General features: G+C 39.0%; 1 protein-coding gene across 2 annotated transcripts in view; it reads left to right on the forward strand.

The window, feature by feature from the left end:
• The window catches only part of GRID1 (glutamate ionotropic receptor delta type subunit 1), a 661,749-nt gene that overhangs the window by 609,216 nt on the left and 28,800 nt on the right, over positions 1-23,733 (forward strand). For both annotated transcript variants that reach the window (XM_036223755.1, XM_036223756.1), the window contains one exon: positions 11,456-11,651. In XM_036223755.1, coding sequence (XP_036079648.1) covers positions 11,456-11,651 — 196 coding nt within the window. The remainder of the gene's footprint in view (positions 1-11,455; positions 11,652-23,733) is intronic.

Consider the following 23,733-nt stretch of genomic DNA (forward strand, 5'->3'; position numbering starts at 1 on the left):
GGATGAATTGGACAAGGGAATTTAGAAGATTGCTAGGTAGCATTAGGATCCACTTGAGGTTAGTGGTCGTGATTTTAAAATTAGACCCATAATTATATTGGTCACCAACCTGGATTTTCCCCAGTTAAAATCAGCTATGAAAACAGAGTCATTTTATACCAGAATTGCCTCTTCCAGAAACATGAACTCAGTACCTATTGTCTGTCAGACTGTATGTGGGCTGTCAGAGATCCAGAGATGGACTGTAAGGGAGTGCACTGTTGAAGTAGGGAGACAGATACATCAACAGCCACATGAAGTCAAGGGGATAAACATTAGGATAGGCTAAGTTTAGAACACAGAGAGGTGGGTTTGTGTCTAGGGGCTAACCACTCTTCCTACTAGAGATGACAGCTGAGCTGATTCTTGGAGGGTGGGTGGGTTCTAATCATTTAAAGAAGGTAGGGTATTGCATGGCAGATAATTAGCCTGAGTGAAGGCTTAGAGGCCTGAGATAGCAGCACATCTACCAGGCTGGCACCCAAGAGCAGAGTAGCCTGAGAAGAGGCTGGTAGGTGGCAGAACTGGAGTGCTGAAGGCTCCACAGGCTGAGCACCCTTTGCCAATGGCATTGGAGGTCCCCAGATTTGACTTAGTGAAAGATGTGGATATTCAGCCTCTGCCACACGCCAGGGTCTTGGCTTAGTACCTGGCTCTAGGTTATCCAACCTAATCGAAGTGATGCTCACAGTCCCATCCTTCAGCATTATTAATGTACCCTGTTCACTTCAAGTGTCTAGGCTGAGTTTGGCAAATCAGAAACACATGACACTTCTGTTCAGAAACTCATGACCAGCCACCCTGCTCTGCTTTGGCAGCAAGGATATTAGACCTAGACTGAATTTTGCCAGAAGATGCACAAGTGAGGGGAACTCCAGCCTGCCTTGGTGAAGGTAACTCTGTCTTAATGTGCCCTGGACACCTGGAATGGCTTGGACCCCTCTGGGTTAGTCTGGGCATGTTTGCCTTGCCCTGGGGACTAAAGATATAACTATTATAGTCCCCTTGGAGCCCACTCCCTATAGCCAGCAGGGCAGGAGTTTGATGCAGAAGTTGGGGGTGGGGGTGAGTGAAAGAGGTCTCCCTCATCCAAGTGGATCTTGGCTGCACTGGGACTAGGGAGTGGACATGGAGGAGACAAGATAGCACAGAGCTAAGTTCCTAAGGCCCAGTACTGACATTTGGTCAGCAGGATTTTTTAAATTATTCAGATGGTACTTGGGTTTACAATATAATAAAAAATATAAATTTTGCAGAATTACATTTGTAGAAAATAGAAGTCTCACAACTGTTTTGTGCTTATCCCTCCTACTTTTGTCCTTATTTTATTTACATTTATTAATGGCTCCCTTTTCTAAGAATGGAAATATACTGTATACAAATGCACTGAGATTATTTTTTTTGCCCACACCAGTTTATTTTGGGCATCTTTTAATTTCAACAGAATGTCAAAGGAAGGTTAGAGAAGAGGGTGAGCACAATTCGACTGGGTGCTTGGTACATGCTGGGCCTTCTGTGGCCAGTGTATGGGGCATATATTTGAAGAAGGGTTTTGTAGCCTCCAGTGTTCTGCAAGGTTGTTTTCCTGCCATGAGCTACCAGGCTCTCATTCTAAGTGTCCTCATACTGTGTTAACCTTACAGTTTCCCAAGCTGAGCTGGGATTCTGCTCTGCAATCACTCTGATGATAAACTCTGGATAAAGAGGAGCCCAGTGTAAGACCCCAGCATCACCTTCCCCAGGGTTCCTTGAAAGTTCCCTGTAAATGTCGAGGGAGCCATTTCAGAGGAGGAGAAACTGATAAGCTCTGAGCCTACTGGTCTCTGCTCCTCAGATGTCCAAGCTTTTCCTCATCTCAACCCACTCTCAAGAGTCTCTTCTCTCATCTCCTCTCAGTCCAGCCCAAGGAGAGAAAGATATTAAAGAAACACATGTTCTTGATGCCAACTCCAATAGCTAAAACACCCCCTGCATACTTTATAGAATCACTTCCTCCATCATTTTCTATAAACCTTATTCTGATTTATTAATCTTCATTTCACTTTTCATCACTGGATACATGACATCTGGGGTCAGCTAGCTATGCCCCCACAGGCCACATCAGGCCTACAGCCTGTTTTCCTGCAGCCTGAAGGTTAACGTTGTTTTTCTTTTTTGAAAGATTTTATAAGTGTTTAAATTTTTTTTTTTTTTAAAGAATATGCCACAGAGTAGTGTATGGCCCTCGTTGCCTACATATGTATCATCTGCCCCTTGCCAAAAAGTTCACTGACCCTGGCATTACATAATTATTTGTGTTTTCATTGCTGTTGCTGTTTCTATGTTTATTTCTCTCTCCCCATCTCCACCAGGTAAACGCCGCAAGATCAGGAATTTTGATGTTCATGCCATATTCTTAGATCTAGAGCAGTGTTTAACACAAGCAGATGCTCAGGAAATATGTTTTTATGAATGAACGAACAACAAATGAAGGCCCCTGGGAAACCTTTGAGAGCCCAAGCTTCTTGAAGTTTCTCGACCTTCACCTGAAGTCCTGTCTATCTTGAAGAACCTGGGACTCGGAAAGAAAAGAATGGGAAATGTGACAAAGCTGAGAGTAGGAAGACAGTGCATGGGAGAAATATCAGAGAGAACACAAGGCACAGTGGAGAACCTTGGGGAAGAAGACCCAAGAAGGGTTGGGAAATGTGCACAGAGATGGCAGCACTGGTGTATGAAGGTCCTATAAGCAAGTTGTAGAAATGTAGCCAGGCAATCCCCACTCATTTGTGCAACATCATCTTTTGCAGATTCAAACAGAAGAGATAGAAAAGTGAGATGTTGGAATGATAGTGAAGGCATCTGAGGGCTGTAGTTAAGATACCTGCAAATAAAGAGAATGAGCACCCACACCCTCCTATGCCTTTTGGGCCATTTCACTACTTTTCTACTCAGGGAAGAACACTAGGGCCTTGGGATTTAAATGTACCAGGCCCATGATTATGGGAACCTCACAGATGTTGAAATCTGTTTTATATATACTGTATATTGATTCTACTCTTCTTGCAAGTGTATTAATCTCCATTGCCAATGTAAATATTTCTGTAATATGCAAGGATGCATTTATAAATTCTGAATTATTGATATTTCTCATGTTGCAAACATATTTATCTCTTTGTTAGTGAAAATATATCTAGGAAATAGTGAAATTAATTTATGGAGAAAAGTATGAGGAGGGAGAAAGGTGCTACCGAGCTGGGTAGACTGTCCTTGGCTACTGGTGAAGGCGACCTTGTGGGACTTCCAGAAGGTACATATTTAATTGGGGGAAACCTCTCTCAGAGGCAAGAGATACTTAGAAAATCCTTTTAAAAGGAAGTCTGCTGTGCTCATAAGGACTCAGCTCTTTTTTCAGTTAAGAGAGACCCCAAAAATCAGCCATCTTGGCCAGGGGACACAGAAAAGCAGCTCCCATTAATCACAAACCCAGTTTCATTTAGTGTACCTTTGAGTGAAAGATATGGGCTTAAAAGTAAGCTTGGAGGAGAGGCTAAGCTTTGCTTTGGGGTGATGACAACACTAAACATTACTAAAAGGTAAAGTAGGGAGAAGGCAGCAGACCACAGAGATAAGATGTAGGCTACAAAGTGAACATGATTGCACCTTCTAATTAGTAAATACAGACTCAGGTGAAGACATGCTTTTAAGACATTTTTTCCTAGCAGCTTTCCTGGCACAGATGCTTACTAATTCTTCAGGGAGGCCTCTGCTAGGCAGTTACCATCATGGTCCATAAAAACAAGAGTCCAGATTGCCTACCACAGATGTTTTGGTGTTTCTATACACATCCTGGGTTAAGACTACCTCAAATGGTCTCTTTAGGCATCATGAGTGCCTAAAATGTGTACTGATCACAAAGTGGCAGGGTGAGCACTTATAGCAAAGCATTTGCATGTATCATGGAAATGAGATAGAGATCTACTATAGGCATCTTACTGGCAAGACAGATGGACAGATGCTGAAAAAGGTTCTGACCATGTGAACCTGGAAGCACTGGAAACATGTAACCTGCACACAATTGCTTCCATTGAGGTGTGATTGCCCTGGTGCCATCACCCATCACAGGGTCTCTCTGCTTCAGCCATTTGATGACTTATTGAAAGCCTAACAGCAGAGCGAGCATTTATTAAACATTGACTACATGCTGGGTATATGTCTGGGATTTTTAATCTTCACTAATTCTGTAAAAAAGGAATGAATTAAGAAAACTAAGACCTCAAACATTAAATGACTTGCCTCAGTCAATGGTTCTGGAACTTCTGCTTACATCCACATCAACTGAAGGGCTGTGAAAACACAGATTGCTGAGTACTACCCCAAAGTTTCAAATTCAGTAGATCTGAGGTGGGGCCCAAGAATTTGCATGTCTCAAAAAGGCCCAGGTGGTACTGAAGCTATGTCTCTAAAGACCACACTTTGAGAAATATTGGTCTACTTCAAATACCTAAGGCATCCAGAGACAAGATTCACACCCATGTCTATTTGATTCCAAAACTTTTGTGTTTTAGCTGATGTGAATTGCCCCCAGTGCGTGTACAAATGAACCATATTTTTTTCACATATCAGTGGCTTCTCAGGTAATTAATATCTTCTCTTCTTGCCCCTTGGTTCTTCCTCTGGCTACTTCTACCCATCCTTTATAACTCAGCTTAATATTTCCTCTACTGGGAAGTATTTCTTTCTCTTTTTTTCCAGAAGAAGATGGCTCCTCCTCTTCTGTGTTCCCAGGAGTCCTCATGCAGAACTCTATTTTAGTCCCTCTCACATTGTTTAGTTATTTCTCTAACCATTTGTGCACCCTTCGCTATGGACTCGAGGATGCCTACAATTCAGTCATTGCTCTATGTGCCACTGCATCTTACCTAGCAGGTATTCAATAGCTGTTGGTGGAATAACTGACTGAATGACTTCATCCAGTTACATCATTCACCTTAGGTTTATCAAGACCCCTCTTGTGATGGGTAGCTCTTCATCTCTCTGGAATATGTATATAGGGGGAGGAGGTGGGACACTTTCTAGTAGTTGTTGCTGAAGAGGCAAATTTGAGAAATGTGTTAAATTAAGTGTGCTGCTAGTGTAGTCTCCTCTAGGCTAGGCATTGCTCACTTGTTCAGAAGAGTATCCTATCAGAAGTGAACATCTGTCTTCTGCTTACTACCAGTGTTGGCTTAAAGCCTGGATGGCTGGCCACCCCTATTCTTCTTTATTCCTCCCCATATATCCCTTCCAAAACTGTGAACTGCCACAAGAGAATGAGTGCCCCCAGGGAAATGACAGCTTTAGTATATGAATAGTTGGACCCTCCTGCTCAAAACTCCCAATAGCTTTTTATAGGTATATTCACTTTGAAATATTATGGCAGTAGCTACTGTGTGCTTGGCATGTTAGTGAGCTTGGAAACTTTCCTTAAAAGAGGAAGAGTGCATTTGAGCTAGGAGATATCCCTCCACACAGACTCAAGGTTATGAGAGGTGATAGGTGGAGATGATGGGGCTGAGCCATGAGTCTGGTACTGCAATGATAGAGGTGGTGTTTTGGAGTAAGTACACTAAGCTTTACTAGAAAAGAAATGGATGTGAAGACATAAACATTTGGCCTGCCATTTATCATCTAGAGATGTTCCCTGAGCCTCTGGCCAGGGGTACAGGTTGTGAATAAACACCAAGAAGAGAAAGGAAATCTCCTTTTCAAATGTGGGGATGAAACAGTAGTGCCAAGTTTCTTGGAAGTTACACATTCATTCCATACTCATGGAAACTGCAGTAATAGAGCAGTTCAGTATTTAGACTCAACTGTGTAATTCATTCTGATGTTTCTCATTCATCAAAGCCTTGTGTTTGTTTGTATTATCATGAGAAAATTTTTTAACAACATGGGAGAAAAAGATCTTTCTCCTTTCATTATAAGCAAATCGTGACGGAGTTACAGCCCTTGAGGGCCCTTCAAGCAAAGGAACATCTTGCTTAAATTAGATATAAATAATGAACAATAATTAGAAAGAGTTCTTCATTGAATTTGTTATTTTATGTTTCCTTTCATCTGTAATGTATTGAAACAAATACTGAGCTGCTTTTGGGCCATGTACCACAGCCTGAAGGATTGCCATGGAGTGCATCTGCAAAGTGGAAGGATGTATTCATTGCTGGCTCTACTGTGTATATACTGTGAATATTGGTGTCAACACACAGTCCAGTGTCATGGATGCAAAGTCAGGCCTGCTTCAATTCCAATCCTTCAAATTCTTAGACTGTATGGAAGGACACAGAAATATAATATTAGTAAAGAATAATTGCTACTAGTTATTGGGCACTAAGTTTACATCAGGCACTGCTCTAAGAACTAAATACACATAACCTCATTTAATCCCCATTGTAATCTTTGCCAACAGGCTCTACCTCTGACCTTATTTTTAAAAGATTTGAAAACTGAGGCACAGAGAGTTTAGCTAACTTTCCCATGCCCTCAGTGTTAGTGATGGTGGAGCTTGGAGACAAGATAGGTCCTTGGATGCCAGAGTCCCTGCTTGCCCTCACTCTTGTGTGCTGGTCTCTGTAATCAGTGAGATCCAGCTGCTGTAGAAGCCATGAATAGTTTACAGATGGCACAAGGAGGCAAAGGATAATCATGCCTACCCACTGGGAGAGGTGGCAGCTGGATCTTCAAGGGGTGTGTAGAAGTGTATCAGGTGGATGAATGAGATAAAAGGGATTCTAGACAAAAGAGTCACAATGGCATGGTGGGAACTGTGGAATTTCCTATTTCAACATTGACTATGGGCTGTGTGGAGGTGGGAGCCACACCTGGAAATGAGACCAGAAGATGGAATACTGTGTATGTCAGGTAGAAAAGATTGAATCTCCTCAGAACAATGACTCAGTAAGAGGTGGGGATGCTATTCTAGTTGATAAAAAGGAGAGACAGATTTCCAGAAAAGAAATAAAGATCAATTACATTGAAGGCTGGAGAAAGAGTCTGGCTTAGCACTGAAATTTTCAGTTTTTGTAGTTCTCATCTCTGTGTGTGTCATTCTCTCAACAGACTGAGCCAGGTACTGCTTATCCCAGGGCAAGTAAGAACCTTGTGCTAACTGGTCTTTCCTGGTCTAAATATCCACCCTTTCCCAACGAGGGCTCTTCTTCTCTGTCCCTGGCTCACTCATCTGCTCTTAGGAAGCTTCTGGGCCTTCTCTGTGTTGAGCTCTCCCCAAGTACAGACAAATCTGAATCTGCATTGGCCTGGTAGCTCCACTTGCTCCACCCTGGTCACTCCCTGAGACCCTGTCCTACTCAGTTTTGCTACTGAAAATGCTGGAGGAATTTTTTGTGTCTGAGCAAATGATCACATGTTAGGCCACAAAACAGGTTTCTGTAAATTTAAGAAGATTGAAATCACATCAAGAGTCTTTTCTGACCACATGGTATGAAACTAGAAATCAATTACAAGAAAAAAACAACTAAAAATACACAAACACATGGAGGCTAAATGATATGCTACTAAACAATAAATGGGTTAACAATGAGATCAAGAAAATAAAATGATACCTTGAGACAAATGAAAATGAAAACACAATGACCCCAAATCTGTAGGGCACAGTGAAAGCAGTCCTACAGAAACGAGAAAAATCTTAAAAAGACAATCTGATCTTATACTTAAAAAAACTAGAAAAGGAACAGCAAACAAAGCCCAAAGTGAGTAGAAGGAAGGAAATAGTAAAAATCAATGGAAAATAGAAAAATTAATGAAATAGAGCCTAATAAAAGATCGGTGAAACAAGTAATAGTTCTATGAAAGGATAGATGAAATTGATAAATATTTAACTAGACTCATGAAAAAAAGGCAGAGGACCCAAATAAATAAAATCATAAATGAAAGAGAAGTGACAACTGATTCCACAGAAATACAAAGGATCAGAAGAAAATACAATTAGAAATTATATGCCAACAAATTGGACAATCTGGAAAAAATGAAGAATTCATAGACGATCTTCCAAGACCAAGTCAAGAAGAAACAGATAATCAGAACCAACACATTACTAACTAAATTGAATGCGTGATCAAGAAAACTCTCAACAAACGAAATTCTTGGACCAGATGGCTTCAGAGGTGAATTTTACCAAACATTTAAAGAAGAATTAACACCTATTCTTAAACTATTCAAAAAAATTCAAGAGTAGAGAAGGCTCCCAAGCTCCTTTTACAAGGCCACCATTATTACTCTGATTTCAAAATCAAACACACAAACACAGACATTATAAAAGAAAAAAATTATAAGCTGATGTCCCTGGTAAACATAGATTAAAAAATCCTCAACAATATATTAGCAAAGTGAATTCAGCAAGACATTAAAAAGATCATACGCCATGATCAAGTTGGATTTATTCCTGGGATGCAAAGTTGGTTCAATATCCATAGTCAATTACATGATACACCGCATAAACAAAATGAAAGATAAAAATCATACGATCATATCAAAAGATACAGAAAAAGCATTTGACACAATCCAACTTCTATTAGTGATAAAAACTCTCAGCAAAGTCAGAATAGAGAATATAACTCAACATAATAAAGGCCATATAGGATAACCCACAACCGACATCATACTCAATGCGGAATAGCTAAAAGTGTTTTCCTTAAGATCAGGAACAAGACAAAGCTATCCACTTTCATCACTTTTATTCAACATAATATTGGAAATTCTAGCCAGAACAATAAGACAAGAAAAAGAAATAAAAGTCATCCAAGTTGGAAAGGAAGAAGTAAAGCTGTCATTATTTGCAGATGACATATTATATGATAAGAACCTTAAAGATTCCACCAAAAAAACTGTTGGAATTGATGAATTAATTCAGTAAAAGTAACAGGGTATATTATTAATATTCAAATACCAGTTGTATTTTATACACCAATAATAAACTTTCAGAAAGAAAAATTAAGAAAACAATCCCATTTGCAGTTGCATCAAAAAGATACCTAGGAATAAATTTAACAAAGGAGGTAAAAGAAACTTATAAATCATCAAATAAGATACAAATAAATGGAAGCATATATCATATTAATGGACAGGAAGGATCAATATCATTAAAAGGTCCATACTATTCAAAGCAATCTATAGATTCAATGCCCCTATCAAAATATCAATAGCATTTTTCAGAGAATTAGAAAAAATAATCCTAAAATTTATGTGAGATCATAAAAAATGCTGATTAGCCATGATAATTTTGAGAACCAAGAATGATGTTGAAGGTATCATGCGACCTGGTATCAAACTATACTACAAGGCTATAATGATCAAAACATCATCGTACTGGCATAAAAACAGACATATAGATCAATAGAACAGAATAGAGAGCCTAGAAATAAACCCATGCCAATATGGTCATTTAATCTATGACAAAGGAGGCAAGAATATGCAATGGGGTGAAGACAGATTCTTCAATAAGTGGTGCTGGGAAAACTGGACAGATAAATGCAAAAAAAAAAATGAAAATGAACCACCTTCTTACACTTTATACAAGAACAGACTCAAAGTAAATTAAAGTCTTAAATGTAAAACCTGAAACCGTATACTCCTAGAAGAAAACATAGGCAGTAAACTTCCTGATATTGCTCTTAGTAATATATTTTCTGAAACAAAAGAAAAAATAAATGGGACTATAACAAACTAAAAAGGTTTTGCACAGCAAAGGAAACCATCAGCAAAATGAAAAGATGACCTACTCATTAAGAAAATATTTGTCAGCGATACATCTGATAAGGGGTTAATATCCAAAATTTATGAAGAACTCGTACAACTCAAAACCAAAAAAAAAAAAAAAACGAATTAAAAAATAGGTAGAAGACCTGAATAAACATTTCTTCAAAGGAGACATAAAGATGGCAAATAGACATATGAAAAAATGTTCAATGTCATTAGTCATCAGAGGAATACAAACTAAAAGCACAATGAGATATCAACTCACACCTGTCAGAATGGCTATCATCAATAAATCAACAAAAAAATGTTGGTGATGATTTGGAGAAAAGAAAAGCCTCGTGCTTTGCTGGGATTGCAAACTGGTGGCTGGTGCAGCCACTAAAGAAAACAGTTTTGAGGTTCCTCAAAAAATTGAACTGCTTTGTGACCCAACAATTTCACTTCTGAGTATTTATTCAAGGAAATGCAAAACACTACTTAAAAAAGGTATATGCATTCCTGTGTTCATTACAACATTATTTATAATACCCAAGATATGGAAGCAACCTAAGTGTCCATCAGTACACAATTAGATAAAAAAGAGGTGATACATATACAATGGATATTACTCAGCCATAATAAAATAAAATAAAATCTTACCCTTTGCATCAACATGGATGGACCTTGAGGGTATAATGCTAAATGAAATAAGTCAGACAGAGAAAGACAAATACCACATGATCTCACTTATATGTGGAATCTAAAGAACAAAATAAACAAACAAAACAGAAACAGACTCATAGATATAACGAACAAACTGATGATTGCTGAATGTTGGAGGGCTGGGAGAAAAAGGTGAAGTACAAATTGGCAGTTACAAAATAGTCATGGAGATGTGAAATACAGTATAGGGAATGTAGTGAATAATATTGTGATATCTCTGTAGAGTGCCATAGTGGGTACTAGACTAATTGGGGGATCATTTCATAACTTATATAAATATCTAACCTCTATGCAATACTCTTGAAACTAATATAATGTAATATTAAATGTCAATTCTATTTGAAAAGTCAAAAATTTTTAAAAATCAAGTGATTTCATATAAAAGTCCAGATATTTATTGAAAAACAAGTTGAAGGGAGATGCTCAAAAGGTGGCAATTGAGTGGAACTCCAAAATACCTGCAAGCTTTGGAGGGATGTACATCTTAATTAGCATAACCCCTGAATGTTTGTCTGCCCCGCACCAGCTCTAAGGGTCAGAGACCAGTCACTGTCATCAGTCTTAACACGTTTTCCTTTCCTATGCTATTGGCTTTTGAGTTGAGATCTTTAGTATCTAACCTCTCATGTTGCTCTGACTCTTACTTTGTGATTGTCTATATGTTTCTACAGCTAGACTGTAGGCTCATTGAGAGCAGGGGTCATGTCTCATTCATTCTTTTGCTCCTTGAGTTCTGCATGGGTCCTAGTTTTAGGTGTTCAATAACTTTATTGAATTAATCTACAGAAAGGAAACATAACTGTGGTAGAATGAAGCCTTGTGGCAAGTTACTCTGTGGGCTAAGGGATTTGTGCTGCTGGAGAGTGAAGAATGTAGATCATGGACCACAGCTGGGCTTGGACCTCAGAAGGGTCTTATAGCCCATTTGTATCCCTGCAGTAGGCAACTTGTACCCATGCTTCACTACATTTTTGTATTTCAGGACATTCCAAGACCTGTCCAAACAAGTAGAGATATCTTATGGCACTGTCCGGGACTCTGCTGTATACGAGTACTTCCGAGCCAAGGGCACTAACCCCCTGGAGCAGGACAGCACATTTGCCGAGCTCTGGCGGACCATCAGCAAGAACGGAGGGGCTGATAACTGCGTGTCCAGTCCTTCAGAAGGCATCAGGAAGGTAGGCGGGAGCTGGCCACCTGGGCATTCATAGGCTGTGACAGTGCTATGGGTATGGTGATCCTGAAAGTAAGAGACACCTTTTAGGTGGCATCTTCTTTGCACAGCCTTCTCACCTGCAGAGTGATCTTTCTTGAGCAGGCTAGATAGGCATTTCTTACAGGCATGTGAGTGTCAAGTGGGGACACACACATTCTTTAGGCAGATGCACATTTTTGACAGCAGAAGCAGAGGGGCTTCTTATTTCTTACCAAACTGTCAGTTTTCAAAGAGTCAGTGAAGAGAAGGCAGATTAAGCCTGAGACATGACCTCCCTCCTTGTGGGCTCATAGGATGGTGGCCCAGAGATGCCTGCCTACCTCACATGAGAATACTCAGCAGAGAACCAGGTGAGAGATGGAAGGAGTGAGGAGATGAAGTTCTGAAGAGAGTGGCACATTATAGGTCTGTTCTGTGAAGACAAGGTGTCGTTGGGAGATGGCAGTAAGGGCAGCAAGCCTGGTATGGAAATTGTGCCTGGTGAAACTGATGGAGGATAGTGTAGGTAGAGACCAAGAGAGAGGAATGGTGGAGAAAAGTTATCACATTTTTCAGCAGTGGATTAGACTTTGCTCATTTATTTCAGTTAATTTCCAGTGTGGCCTGCATTAATCATTATTATCGCATCGTACAGATGAAAATCAGAGACACAGGATCATACTCTATAAGGGTCTGATGCCTGAGGTTCCAGGCTGAGGAGTTTGGCATTTATTCAGCATGCACTGTGGAGCTCTTGGAGGTCAGTGAGGAGAAAGATGGTGGGATGAAGGCAGGTTTCATAAGGATGCTGCTGCTCATGGCATCCTCTGTCCAGTGACCCTCACATCCAGTGGCTACTGTGCCTGTGGTCATTAGTGAATGATTCGAGAAAGACTTGCATCTGTGCCAGTACTACTGCCTCTCTGAGCAGACCAGCTGTCCAGGCTGCCTCAGTATCTCCTCCGTTCTGTTCCCTACTCTATCTGTGGAACCTTCCCACACTTACACAAAGTCACACATATTCTCTCTCACACATACATACACTCAGACTCATCACTCACACACATAATCACACACAATCCTGTCCAGCCTGCCTCAGTGTCTCATCTCTTCTGTCTGATACAATTCCACTTCTGTGGAACCATCTCATAGGCTGTCACACATACACCCATATAGACTCCTACATACTCACACACACTCGTGCACACACATATGTACACACACACTTATGTTTCACATCCCCAGTCACTTGGTGATTGCTTGGCTTTACCGCAGAGGGCATTAGATATAAGGGGACAGTCTAGAGAAAGTTTCAGGGCCACCAGGACGTATCACCCTGCACTTAATGATGAGAAGGTCCTCAGCAATCTGCCAGCCCTCCCATGAAAGCCTCAAGGGGGCCCAGGAAGAGAGGCAGAGGCCTGAGTCCCATTTCAGAAGCAGTAGAGTGTCCATATGGAGTGCAACACCTGTAGTGCTCTGTGTGGAGTGAGAGCCCTATGGGCATACGTTCTCACATTGCAGTTAGCTCAGAATGGCTTCTTGTGATTTAGCCACTTTGAACAGCAGAAAGTGTCTGGGTTCTGGAGCCTGACACATTTAAATATGAGTCCCAGTTCCACAGCTTACCAGCTATATGAATTTGAGCATACCACTCTTCTTGTCTGGAACACCTCAGAGTTGAGACGGGCCTGGGTAATTTTGGGGTCTCTTTACATTTAACCAAGTGATACCTTAACAAAAATAATAAAATGTAACATAAATGTTGCTATTCTCATGCTTACAAGATTTATTAAAACCAAAAGATGATGTTCTAACCTCAAGCTGCTGGTCTTCTTTCATCCTTAACACGGCATCTTTGTGGCTGTCAGTGACCTCATTTGGAGATAATGAAAACAAAGTTGATTTAAAGCCTTTTATTAATGTAAGGCCTGGGCCAAATGGCCTTCAAGCTTCCCTTCTCTGTTTTCTTTCTCTCATAGAGAGTCAGTATTTCCGTCCACAGGATACTTAGGAAGATTCATCACAGTAGTGCTATAAAAAGCATTTTTTATGAAAGAAAAGATAGCTACTTTTTACTTTATTAAACTTCTATTAATTATAAGACGCTCTAAAGAAAAAAAAAAAGGAAAAGCAAGTCACACACTGCCAGGGGATATTTACAATGCCCATAACCAATATAGGATTAATATCAAGGTTATATGAGGAACTTTTACAAATCAATAGGAAAAATTCAAATAGTTTACTAGAAAAGTGGGCAAAAGCCTTGTACAGTCTTTTCACAGTAGAGGCAACACATATGACTAATAATTATGTGAAGATATATTCAAAATCATTAGTGATCCAGTAAATGCAAATTGAGACCATAAAGATATATTATTTTACACCGATTAGACTGGCACAAAATGAGAGGTAGTGGAGAGGATGGAAGTAACAGGTGGTTAATTGCTGGTGGGAGTGTACCCAGTACAACCACTTTAGAAACAAGTTTGTCATTCTCTTATAAAATAGAATATTTGCATACTCTGTGATCTGGCAATTCCACTCTTATGTATCCACCCAAAATAAACTTCTACATGCACACCAGAAATGATAAAGGCCATGGTAGCTTTGCTTGTAGAGCCGAAATCCTGGAAATAGTCCAAGTGAGCTTTAACAAGGTAAAAAATTAAAACCTGCAATGAAATGATTCCACCACAGCTTCATGTAATACTATGGCTGAATCTTAGCGAAATAATATTTAGTAAAAAAAGGCATTAAAGGCAATTTTATATGGATCAACTAATAGAAAATAACTTACTACATAATACTTTTATAAAAAACTCATGAATATACACATCTAAAGTAATGATAAAACAAATACAAGATTCACAGTAGTGGTTACTGCAGAGGGAAGAGGCAGAGCCACAGGAAGAAGAGAAGCCTATAGATGGATATGGCAGTTTCAGTGTTAGCTTCAGATTCAGGGTTTTGTTTTGTTTTGTTTTGTTTTTAAACTTATCATAATAAATAATAAATAAGTTAATTTAAAAAGGGCCATTTCTGGACAAAAGGATGGGTGTCCTGAACCAAGAGTTGGAATTAATCCCATTCTGTGCACCTCCCTGCTCTTTCAAATAAGTCAGTCCGACCAAGCCAAGCAGAGTTTGGCTACAACATTCTAGCTCCTTCTCTCCTCGCAGACTCTCTTGTACCTGACTACTCTTGCTCCTGGTATAACTCTGGAAGTCAAACACCACTTATAAAGCCCTCTGGAAGGTGATAAATCTGGAGATGGGTCATCAGGGAAACATCTTCTTGTCACCCTACTTACCTCTAGTCCATTGCTGGCACATTAGAAATCTTTTACCCTCTGGTGATATTTATGGTCTTACTCATGAATAAAACAACATTTAAAAAATAAGTAGTGGAAGATGCAAATAAAGGATTCCTTATAAATGCCTATAGCTGAATCTAATCTTTTTTTAGTACATGGGATATGTTACTTTTATAAAACCTTCATTTTATAAACCCCAAGCTGGCTTTGGGTCACAAATCTTTCTCTCACATTTGGATCTTTAAGAAAAAAACTGACTGCCACCACTAGACAAATGTTAAGGGTTTTTATAACTAGTGTCATAAAAATGAGTTTATAGTACTGTCAGAAAATGGAGTGCACTTCATTTTTTACTGGAAGGAGAGCTCAGATTCACTCTGGGATCCTCCTTCATGTGGCTGTTCCTGTGGCTACTGCACCTAGATGTGAAAACTTGTAGAAAACTCTTTCTGTGCCCTTCCCCTTTGGAGCTGCCTGCCCCTCACCCCCCAGGCTAAGACTTCAGAAACCATGTACATCTCCAGGTTGCAGCAGACCAGGCTGGGATGGTCGTGCCCTGAATGTAGGCCATGTTCTAAATCCCAAAGCTGTAAGGAAAAATCCAGCATGTTGGGAAATATGGGCCTGATTCTGATATTTACAGATGAAAGTTTTCTCTAAATTCCAAACAAAGCCTGCATCTTTGCAGCACAGATGACCTCACAAAGGTGAGGCCCCCAAGGTATATCACAGGAAACTTCTTAAGTAAGGGAAGGACTACTCCACTTCTAATTTTCAGTTCCTCTTAGGTGACTGTTTCATTTCCTGAGAGTGCATGGTAGCAGAGTGATGTCTAATTGCTACTGAAGTCAAGGAACTTGATACCAAGGGTAACCTCAGAAAGCCACTATTACTTTTTCCTTGGGAGTGCTATAGCTTTTTATGACTTGAAACCAATTTAGGTGGGAAATTGCTTAGCAAGAGATGATCACTGTTCCATAGTATCAGAACTGGAGAAAAGGGTTATGTCATGGTTGCCCCACCACTGTGACCCATTCCTTCCTGCCAGTGGCCACTCAGACGAGGAAGGGGCAGCCCTTTCTGGGCTCTGGTGAAGAGAGCAGATAAGAATTTGGAAGGTGAGAGAAGTTTTATTTATTTATTAAGAGTCTACAACATACAGTTTTTATAGCAAACCTCCCTGGTACCCAGTAAGTCTCAATAAATACGGGTTTGTTCCTAAATGAATCATCTGTTTGTTGTCTGACTAAACAGGGACACAAAAATTAGAGAGGTAGTTGGTGCCATCAGTTAGCTGTTTACCTTCCATGGCTTCTGTGCTAGAAGGGAGAAGGGAAATAGCTCAGAAGTCCCTTTCAAACTTGTCTCTGGATAGCCTTCTCTTAGGAAAGAGACCCTTCTGGTCCTCAGAGAGAGAGAGGCTGTCTTCATTCCCCTCAGCCATCTCTACCTGTCAGACCTGAGGAAAGGCTAGACCAAGGTCTGAAAAATTATAGTCCATGGGCTAAGTCTGACCCACCACTTGTTTTTGTAAATAAAGTTTTGTAGGAACACAGCCACACCTGTTCATTTACATAGTGCCTATGGTTGCTTTCCTGCTACTTCAGCAGAATTGAGCAGTTGTGACAGAGACCATATGGTTCCCAAAACCTAAAAGATTTAGTTCCTAGCCCTTTATAGAGAAATTCAAAGACCTCTTGGTCTAGAGCAATGGTGATTCAGGACTTCTGGCCCTAGGTCTAGATCATCTAATAGCACATAGACATATGTAGTAGTATATCACCTAGCTCTGTGGCATCTAGTAGCATATAAGCTTTGGATATAAACTGTCCTCGTCCTTTTCCAGTCGACCTCTGGTGACCCATAGAGTTCTCCCTCACTATACTAGGACACAGCTTTTTTCCTGACCTGGTCTAGTTTCCCCTTGAAGCCTATTAAACAGCCTCTATGTACCAGGCACTGTGCCAGATGATCTACATACATTATTCCTTTCATCTTGAACAAAACTACTTGCTTGTTATTATCTCCATCATGTAGAAATGGGACCTGAGCCTCAGAGAGATTAAGTGGCTTGTTCAAGGTGACACAGATGTGAGTAAACCATGGCACAGTCATCGGAGTCTCACTCCAACTTTGCCTCTTTCCATGAGGTCACATCCCAATTGTTACACCTCAGTGTCTTCACCAACTTGTGTACTCTTTACTTACTTATGCTTTTATTTTCTTTGCCTTTTACACCAAAGCAGCAAGATATATGCCTGGCTCTCATTTTTAAAAGCCTTACCTCTCCTTCCATGTGTCATAGCAAAGATTATTTAAGTCTGGATTTTATCTTTTGATTTCCAAACAATTAAAATTATCAATTAGAGAAACTTTGAGATGCAAAATTGAGCTGGCAAGTGATTAAATTTCTATGTTAACTGACATGTGAAATCAGACTTTAATGTTTTTGGTGGGATATTTTTTTCTTTAGTTTAATCAACTCTATCAAGTAACATTCAACATAACCCAATTTCTGTGCTGTGCCAGGGATGACCTAGACTACCAGTTTATTAAGACTTTTCATAAATCAGACCTTATATTTAATAACATTGTCGAATAGAATACAGTGTTAATAGTTTAAATGTCAATCTTCACAGCTCATTGAGCTCTTCGAATAGATAAGTAGTTTATTTCAGGCCCTGTAAGTGGAGACAGTATTTTTCAGAGAGAAGTAGCTTTTGAGTCCAGCAGTTGTGTTTTTTTCCACTCAGTAAATATCGCTGAGGTCATAAAGTGTGAATGCAAATGCAGGAAGAAAATGGGATCACAAATCTTATTTATTTCCACACTGATCTAATGCTTGCCCTGACACCAGATTATGTGTGGGTATCACCCGTTAGCACCTGCATTTGTTCCTTCCCTTGCTCTCTGCTCTGTGACCGGGGCTGCTCTCACTGCACACACTCCCTGCTAAGTGTCAAGGACCTTACCTTGTAAGGAGAAAGGGTGATCCCCAGAAGGACTGCAGTCTTCCATGGGAGGATCAGGAACTTTATCACCTCACAGTGATCTCCATTTGGAAGGAGCAAGGTGAAGAAGCATCCACGTTTCAAGGCATGCTTAATGTTATACTGAGGAGGGGAAGAGGCTTATGTGGGATGGATGATATGCCTTTGTATTTTGGGGATGCTAGTTTTGACGACCAGGAAGGCTTGGCCAAGTTGATGAAAGGGATCTTTGATGCAGGTCTGACTCCCTGGAAAAGGGACTGATACAAACTGGGTAGTCCTGTACAGTGGAAAGCAACAAGACTGTTCTCCATAGTAGCTATGGCTCTTAAAGTCATGCTGCATGACATGTAGTCTGTCCTTTCTCTGCTTCTAAATCAATGCAGATTGAAGATTGATTCTATATGCCCCTTTTCTCAGACACTCACATCGAATAATCATTTATCTCTATGTCTTTTGTACTTGCTCAAAAAGTGCTCTATTTTGTGAGTTAGTCTCTTCTCTTCATTCATTCATTTATTCATTTATTTACCCATTCAAGAAATGTACAGAAGTCAGAAATTTGAATAGCTTCTGCCTAAGAATTTGAAATTTAAATTTCATTTTCAACCTAATTTAATCCGTGGCTGTAGTCAAGTGAATTCACCTATCTGAGCTATCTGTGAGACTGAGAAAAGCCTGCCCAGATTCACTGAATTTACCAAAGCATAAAGTGGAAAGCATACATTGTAGATTGGAGCACAAGGTTGACATTCAGTGGATGTCAGCAAACTGCCTTAGTACCTACTATATGTTAGGAAAAAAAGATAATTAAAATATAAAGACAAACAGCACTTAGTCTTTTTATGATATATATTTGACATACAATAAAATGTGCATATATTAAGTATTTATTTCATGGGTTTAAATAATAGTATATAGTGGTTTAATCACCACCACCATTACCTTGAAAAATTTCTTAAGTCACTTTCTAGATACTTCTTCCTACTCCCAGGAGAAACCATTTACAAATTTCTGGTGCCACAGATTAAATTCACTTGTTCTCGTAATTCATATAAATGGAATAATATAAAATATGCATATTTGTGCTTAGTTTCTTTCACTTTACAAAATATCTATGAGATTTAACCATGAAGTTGTGAATATCGGTATTTAATTCTTTTTTTTTCTTTGAATAAACAAACCTCAATTTATTTATTCTCTAGTTGACATGCCAGTTCATGGCTATTATGAAGAACATGGCATGATCATTTTTATACAAGTATTTTAGGAGATATGTTTCCATTTATTTTTCCTAAATACAAATAAGTAGAATTCTTGAGTCATTAGGTACTGGTGTGTTTACCTCTATAGAAACTGCCTCACCACCTCCAGTGTGGGTATTCTATTTTACACTCCCACTAATAATATCCTCCTTATATGCTTGTAAGTTCCAGTTGCTGGATATCCTAACCAACATGTAGTGTTGTCAGTCTTTTTGACCAGGCAAAAAAGTGGACATGAAGGATATTTCATTGCTTTAATTTGTGTTCCTTTGATGACTAATGATGTGATATCCAGCACTCTTTCATGTGTTTATTGATCATCTACATAGCTTCTTTCAAGAATTGTGTGCTCAAGTCTTTTGTTAATTTTTACTGGGCACTTCATCTTTACACTATATGATTTAGATTAATTTTTAATATTTTCTGGATATAGGTCCTTGATCAAATATCAGTATTGCAAATATAATTCCTAGTCTGTAACTTGCCCATTAATTTTTTTAATAATGTCTTTTGAGGAGTAGAAATTTTTAATTTTGGTAAAACCCCATATATCAAATTTTCTTTACTTTTATGGTTAATGCTTTTTGTGTCTTATATAAGAAAGTTCTGCCTACCTCATAAACATTATCATAACTTAATGGATTTTCAGTTACTACACTTATTTCTTTAGGTCAAATTTTTAAGAATAGAGTTATGGTATCAAAAAAGGACACAGATATTTAAAATTCTCAACAGAATATTAGAGTATTGCCAAAATAGTTCTTTGAATGAATTTTATTCCTATCTTTGGGATCAAAAGAATACTCAGACTTTAGTGTTTTTTTTAACACACTGTGCAAATCTTTGTGGATTTGTCTTTTGTAGGAAAATTTTTTTTATAAACTAATATTTTTTTTCTACTTTTCTCATGTCCCTTATTGTGATTTTTTCTTTTTCTTACACAATATATTTTTGCTGTATTTTGCTTTATTATTCTGGGGACTAGAGTGGAGAAGAAATCATTTTCTTTTCAACTCAATTTTTTTCTTGACCCGCATTAAGTATTACTACCAGTGATCCATGAATTTTGGTGGTTTGAGGAAATTGAGTAAGATCATGATTAGATATCTACTTTTGTTTACTAACCAAGAATAGATGCACATACAAATCCCTTCCTTAAATGTATTCTGCAACAATTTACTATTTGTAATATCACTTTTTTTATCCATTTATTTATTTCATCAAATCATTTACTAGTGCCGAGCTCAGTCAATATATAAAAATGTGTTTGATCCTTTCCTCCTAATATTGAGTTAAAAGTGGTTTAAGGTCAAAGTGAAGAAAGAGACTGATCTTGGACAGTACGTTGTTTAAAAGAAAAATTATTTTTAAGTTTGTTTTCTTTTTTACTTTTCGCAGGGTTTTTCTTTCTTGGGTCAATATTTGGACAATCAGGAGATTAATTTAATCATTTTGGCTACCATTAGGAAGGCCTGGGATGGATAAGGTGTGTTAAGTTTCTTCTACGAATTAGCTCAACTGTGCTTCAACACAACCCATTTATTAATGAGGAAACTAAAGTTCGAGAAGGCAAGAGACTTGCTGAAAATCAAGCTAGAAGCATCATCAGATCTATGGTTTGAACTCAGTATTTTTCTCACTTTAGTGCCTGTGGCATTACCTTGTGACACTCTACAGAAATGGAGGAGATGCATGATCAAAGTGGAGGCTGAGCTCCCTCCTACCACCCAACCATGTGCTCTAGTCACAGGAGAGAAACCTGAGAGGTTTCTTTCTTCTCACACCTCTGTACACCGCAATACATGCTGCAAAGAAAGGCCATTGTTTTCCTTTGTCAGCCAGACTGGTTTCTAGGTATCTTTCCAGCCTTAGCCAAAGCAGTCTCTCTTCCTGAACGCCACCTAGAGCTTCTCCATCCTCCAGGCAGGGTCAGGGTCTCTTAACACATTGTGCATCCTAGAACACAGCTTAATCAGATGTCACCCATCCTGGGTGTCCCACTCTGTCACATTCATTTCTAGACTCAGAGCCTCCATAGATCTGGGCCTGTCTCCTATTCATTTGTCTGTCTGTCCCCAGAGTCTAGAGCAGAGATCAGCACAGAGGCAAAGCACATGGACATCCAAAGCCTTCAATCCTTTTAAAAATCAAACAAAATAAATGTTCAACAAACATTTAAGAAATGAGAGTGTGCAGAAGTGCAGCCATGTGCATATTTCTTCAACAAGAACGAGCTGGATTGCTAGCACCGATTTGCAGGGAGGGCAAAAAGTGGTGAGGAGGGACAGGGAGGACAGAGGGTCTTTGCCAGTCTCCTGGAGAGTTGACCAAGTTGGCCCCTTCATAACGCCCTACTGCTTAATTCTGTTCAATAATGATTGGTTTGTGATAATATAGTCTAAAGATCAAGGAAAGTCCCCTTTTCGCCTCCCTTATTAAATTACTTTGCTTCAAGTTCTGAACATTGCCAAGCAAATCTCATTATGAATTCTTCAATTACTTTCTTTTACAATTTTTGTAATTTGGTATGGTAAGCTCTGGAATCAAACCAATATCTGTGCCATCATGCTAACTTTGATTATTTTCAAACACCTCATTAGAGGAGTGGGAGGATGTTCACTCCCCTTAAATCTAATTTCATTTTTCAGATTTCCTCTGCCTTGTAATTTGCTTTGTACCCAGGTCTGATATGCTTCACCTTAGTGCTGGCTATAAATATGGGCTGATTCCACTCTATTTGTTCCACTGAGTATTATTGCCTTTAGGTTTTATGACTTAATTTTTTTTTTGCATTTTGAACTGAATTGTTTGTTATTTGATTACATTAAAATCAAGAAGCGATTGCTTCTGAAGACAATTTTGATTTATTGCATCAGCCAGATTCTTGGCAATTTTTGTTTAGCTTATTCTTATTTCCATTTTATTAGTATAATGTTGTTTGTTCAGTAACAAAAAGAGAGAAAAGGAAGAGGAAAATAACACTTATTAAAAAATTATCATGTGTGGCATTGTGCTTATGTACTTTATCTTCTACCTTGAGGGTATTTTGTGATATTTTCCTTTTGAAAATAAAGAACGCAAAACTCAAAAAGATTAAATACTTTGCCCAAAGGTTATCGGACTCTTTCTACTCTCTATGTGTTCATTATTACTACCATTATTACTGTTATCATCATTGTCATCATTAATAATCTAAAACCTATTTGAGTAGAATTAGTGGTTTCCACTGAGAGCTTTAATAGTCTCCTTACTTTCCAACATACAGGTATTAAGATTGACATCGAACCCTACATTTAAAAATGTTAGCACTTAATTGTGTGTGTGTCTCATATGCACACACAGATGGAAAGAAAGAAAGGCAGAGAGCAAAAGATGAGAGGCGGATTAACTCAAATAAGGAAGAGTAATAAGAACAGTAAGAGGTCTGAAAAGCATGCCTCCCAAGGATCAGATAAAGGAAACAAATGGTGAGGAACCTGATAACGAAAGTCCTCTGCAGGGACATTTGGTATCTCTACTATTTTAGGAATCTCCACATGGAAGAGGCCTTGGACCTAATTCTGTATGACCTAGATCTCAGACCTCAGTTACATGGGAAGTGCTGAGGGGTGATCATTACACTTTGCAGTAAGTGTTCGTCATCCCCGGGCAATGTGGCAGGCTACTATTAGGGCAGTACCCCTGCCAGGTCCCTCTCTTGGCAAATCTTTCTGATTCTTTGACTTTACGAAGCTCTACATCCTAACAAGTAGAGCTCAGACCTTGTTCTCTGAGAGATAGGAGTCCATTAGGATCTTTTTGGTCAGATTATGACCTCTTTTGTAGCTCTTCAAAGTGTTTTAAGGCTATTGTGTGAGCTCTCTCTCACTCTCTCTCCCTCTTTCTCTCATGGCTGACATTTGAGCAAAGGCCATAAAAGAATACTTAGTCACAAATGGGGTTACAGAACGGATTCTTCAACATAAACGCCACAGGGATGGTCTCATAATACATTAAGGAATAGTCTTTAACATTAATTGTGATCACATGCAATTTTACTGCTTCTCTCTCTTTCCAGAGTAGTCCAAGTTGCCAGTTCCCGACATCTCTTATGTCTAATGACACACTAAGATGGACTGGTCACAGATGGCAAAGCCACCTTGGCCTGAAGGTGTAGTTTTATGGGTTTCATTTGAACTTTGTCTCAGTGAAGTTACATACTCAGTTAAGATAACTCAGTGTAATGAATAGTGTGTCAGATATGAGTTAATAAGAACTGGATTTGATTCTTACATTTACCCTGTACCAGAGATGAAATGTTGGGAAAGTTAACTAACTACTGAATAAAAGGTATCTCCTTTGGAAAATAAGAATAATAATATTTCCAGAGTTATTGTAAAGATTAGAAGTGATGTGAAAGGTTTAGTGTAATGCCTTGTGGAGTATATTTTAACACAATAGTTCTCGCAAGTACAGTGCTTGGACCAACAGCATCAGTTTTATCTGGGAATGCAT

The sequence above is a fragment of the Rousettus aegyptiacus genome, unplaced genomic scaffold, assembly GCF_014176215.1.
Source record: "Rousettus aegyptiacus isolate mRouAeg1 unplaced genomic scaffold, mRouAeg1.p scaffold_m13_p_6, whole genome shotgun sequence".
Lineage (NCBI taxonomy): Eukaryota > Metazoa > Chordata > Mammalia > Chiroptera > Pteropodidae > Rousettus > Rousettus aegyptiacus.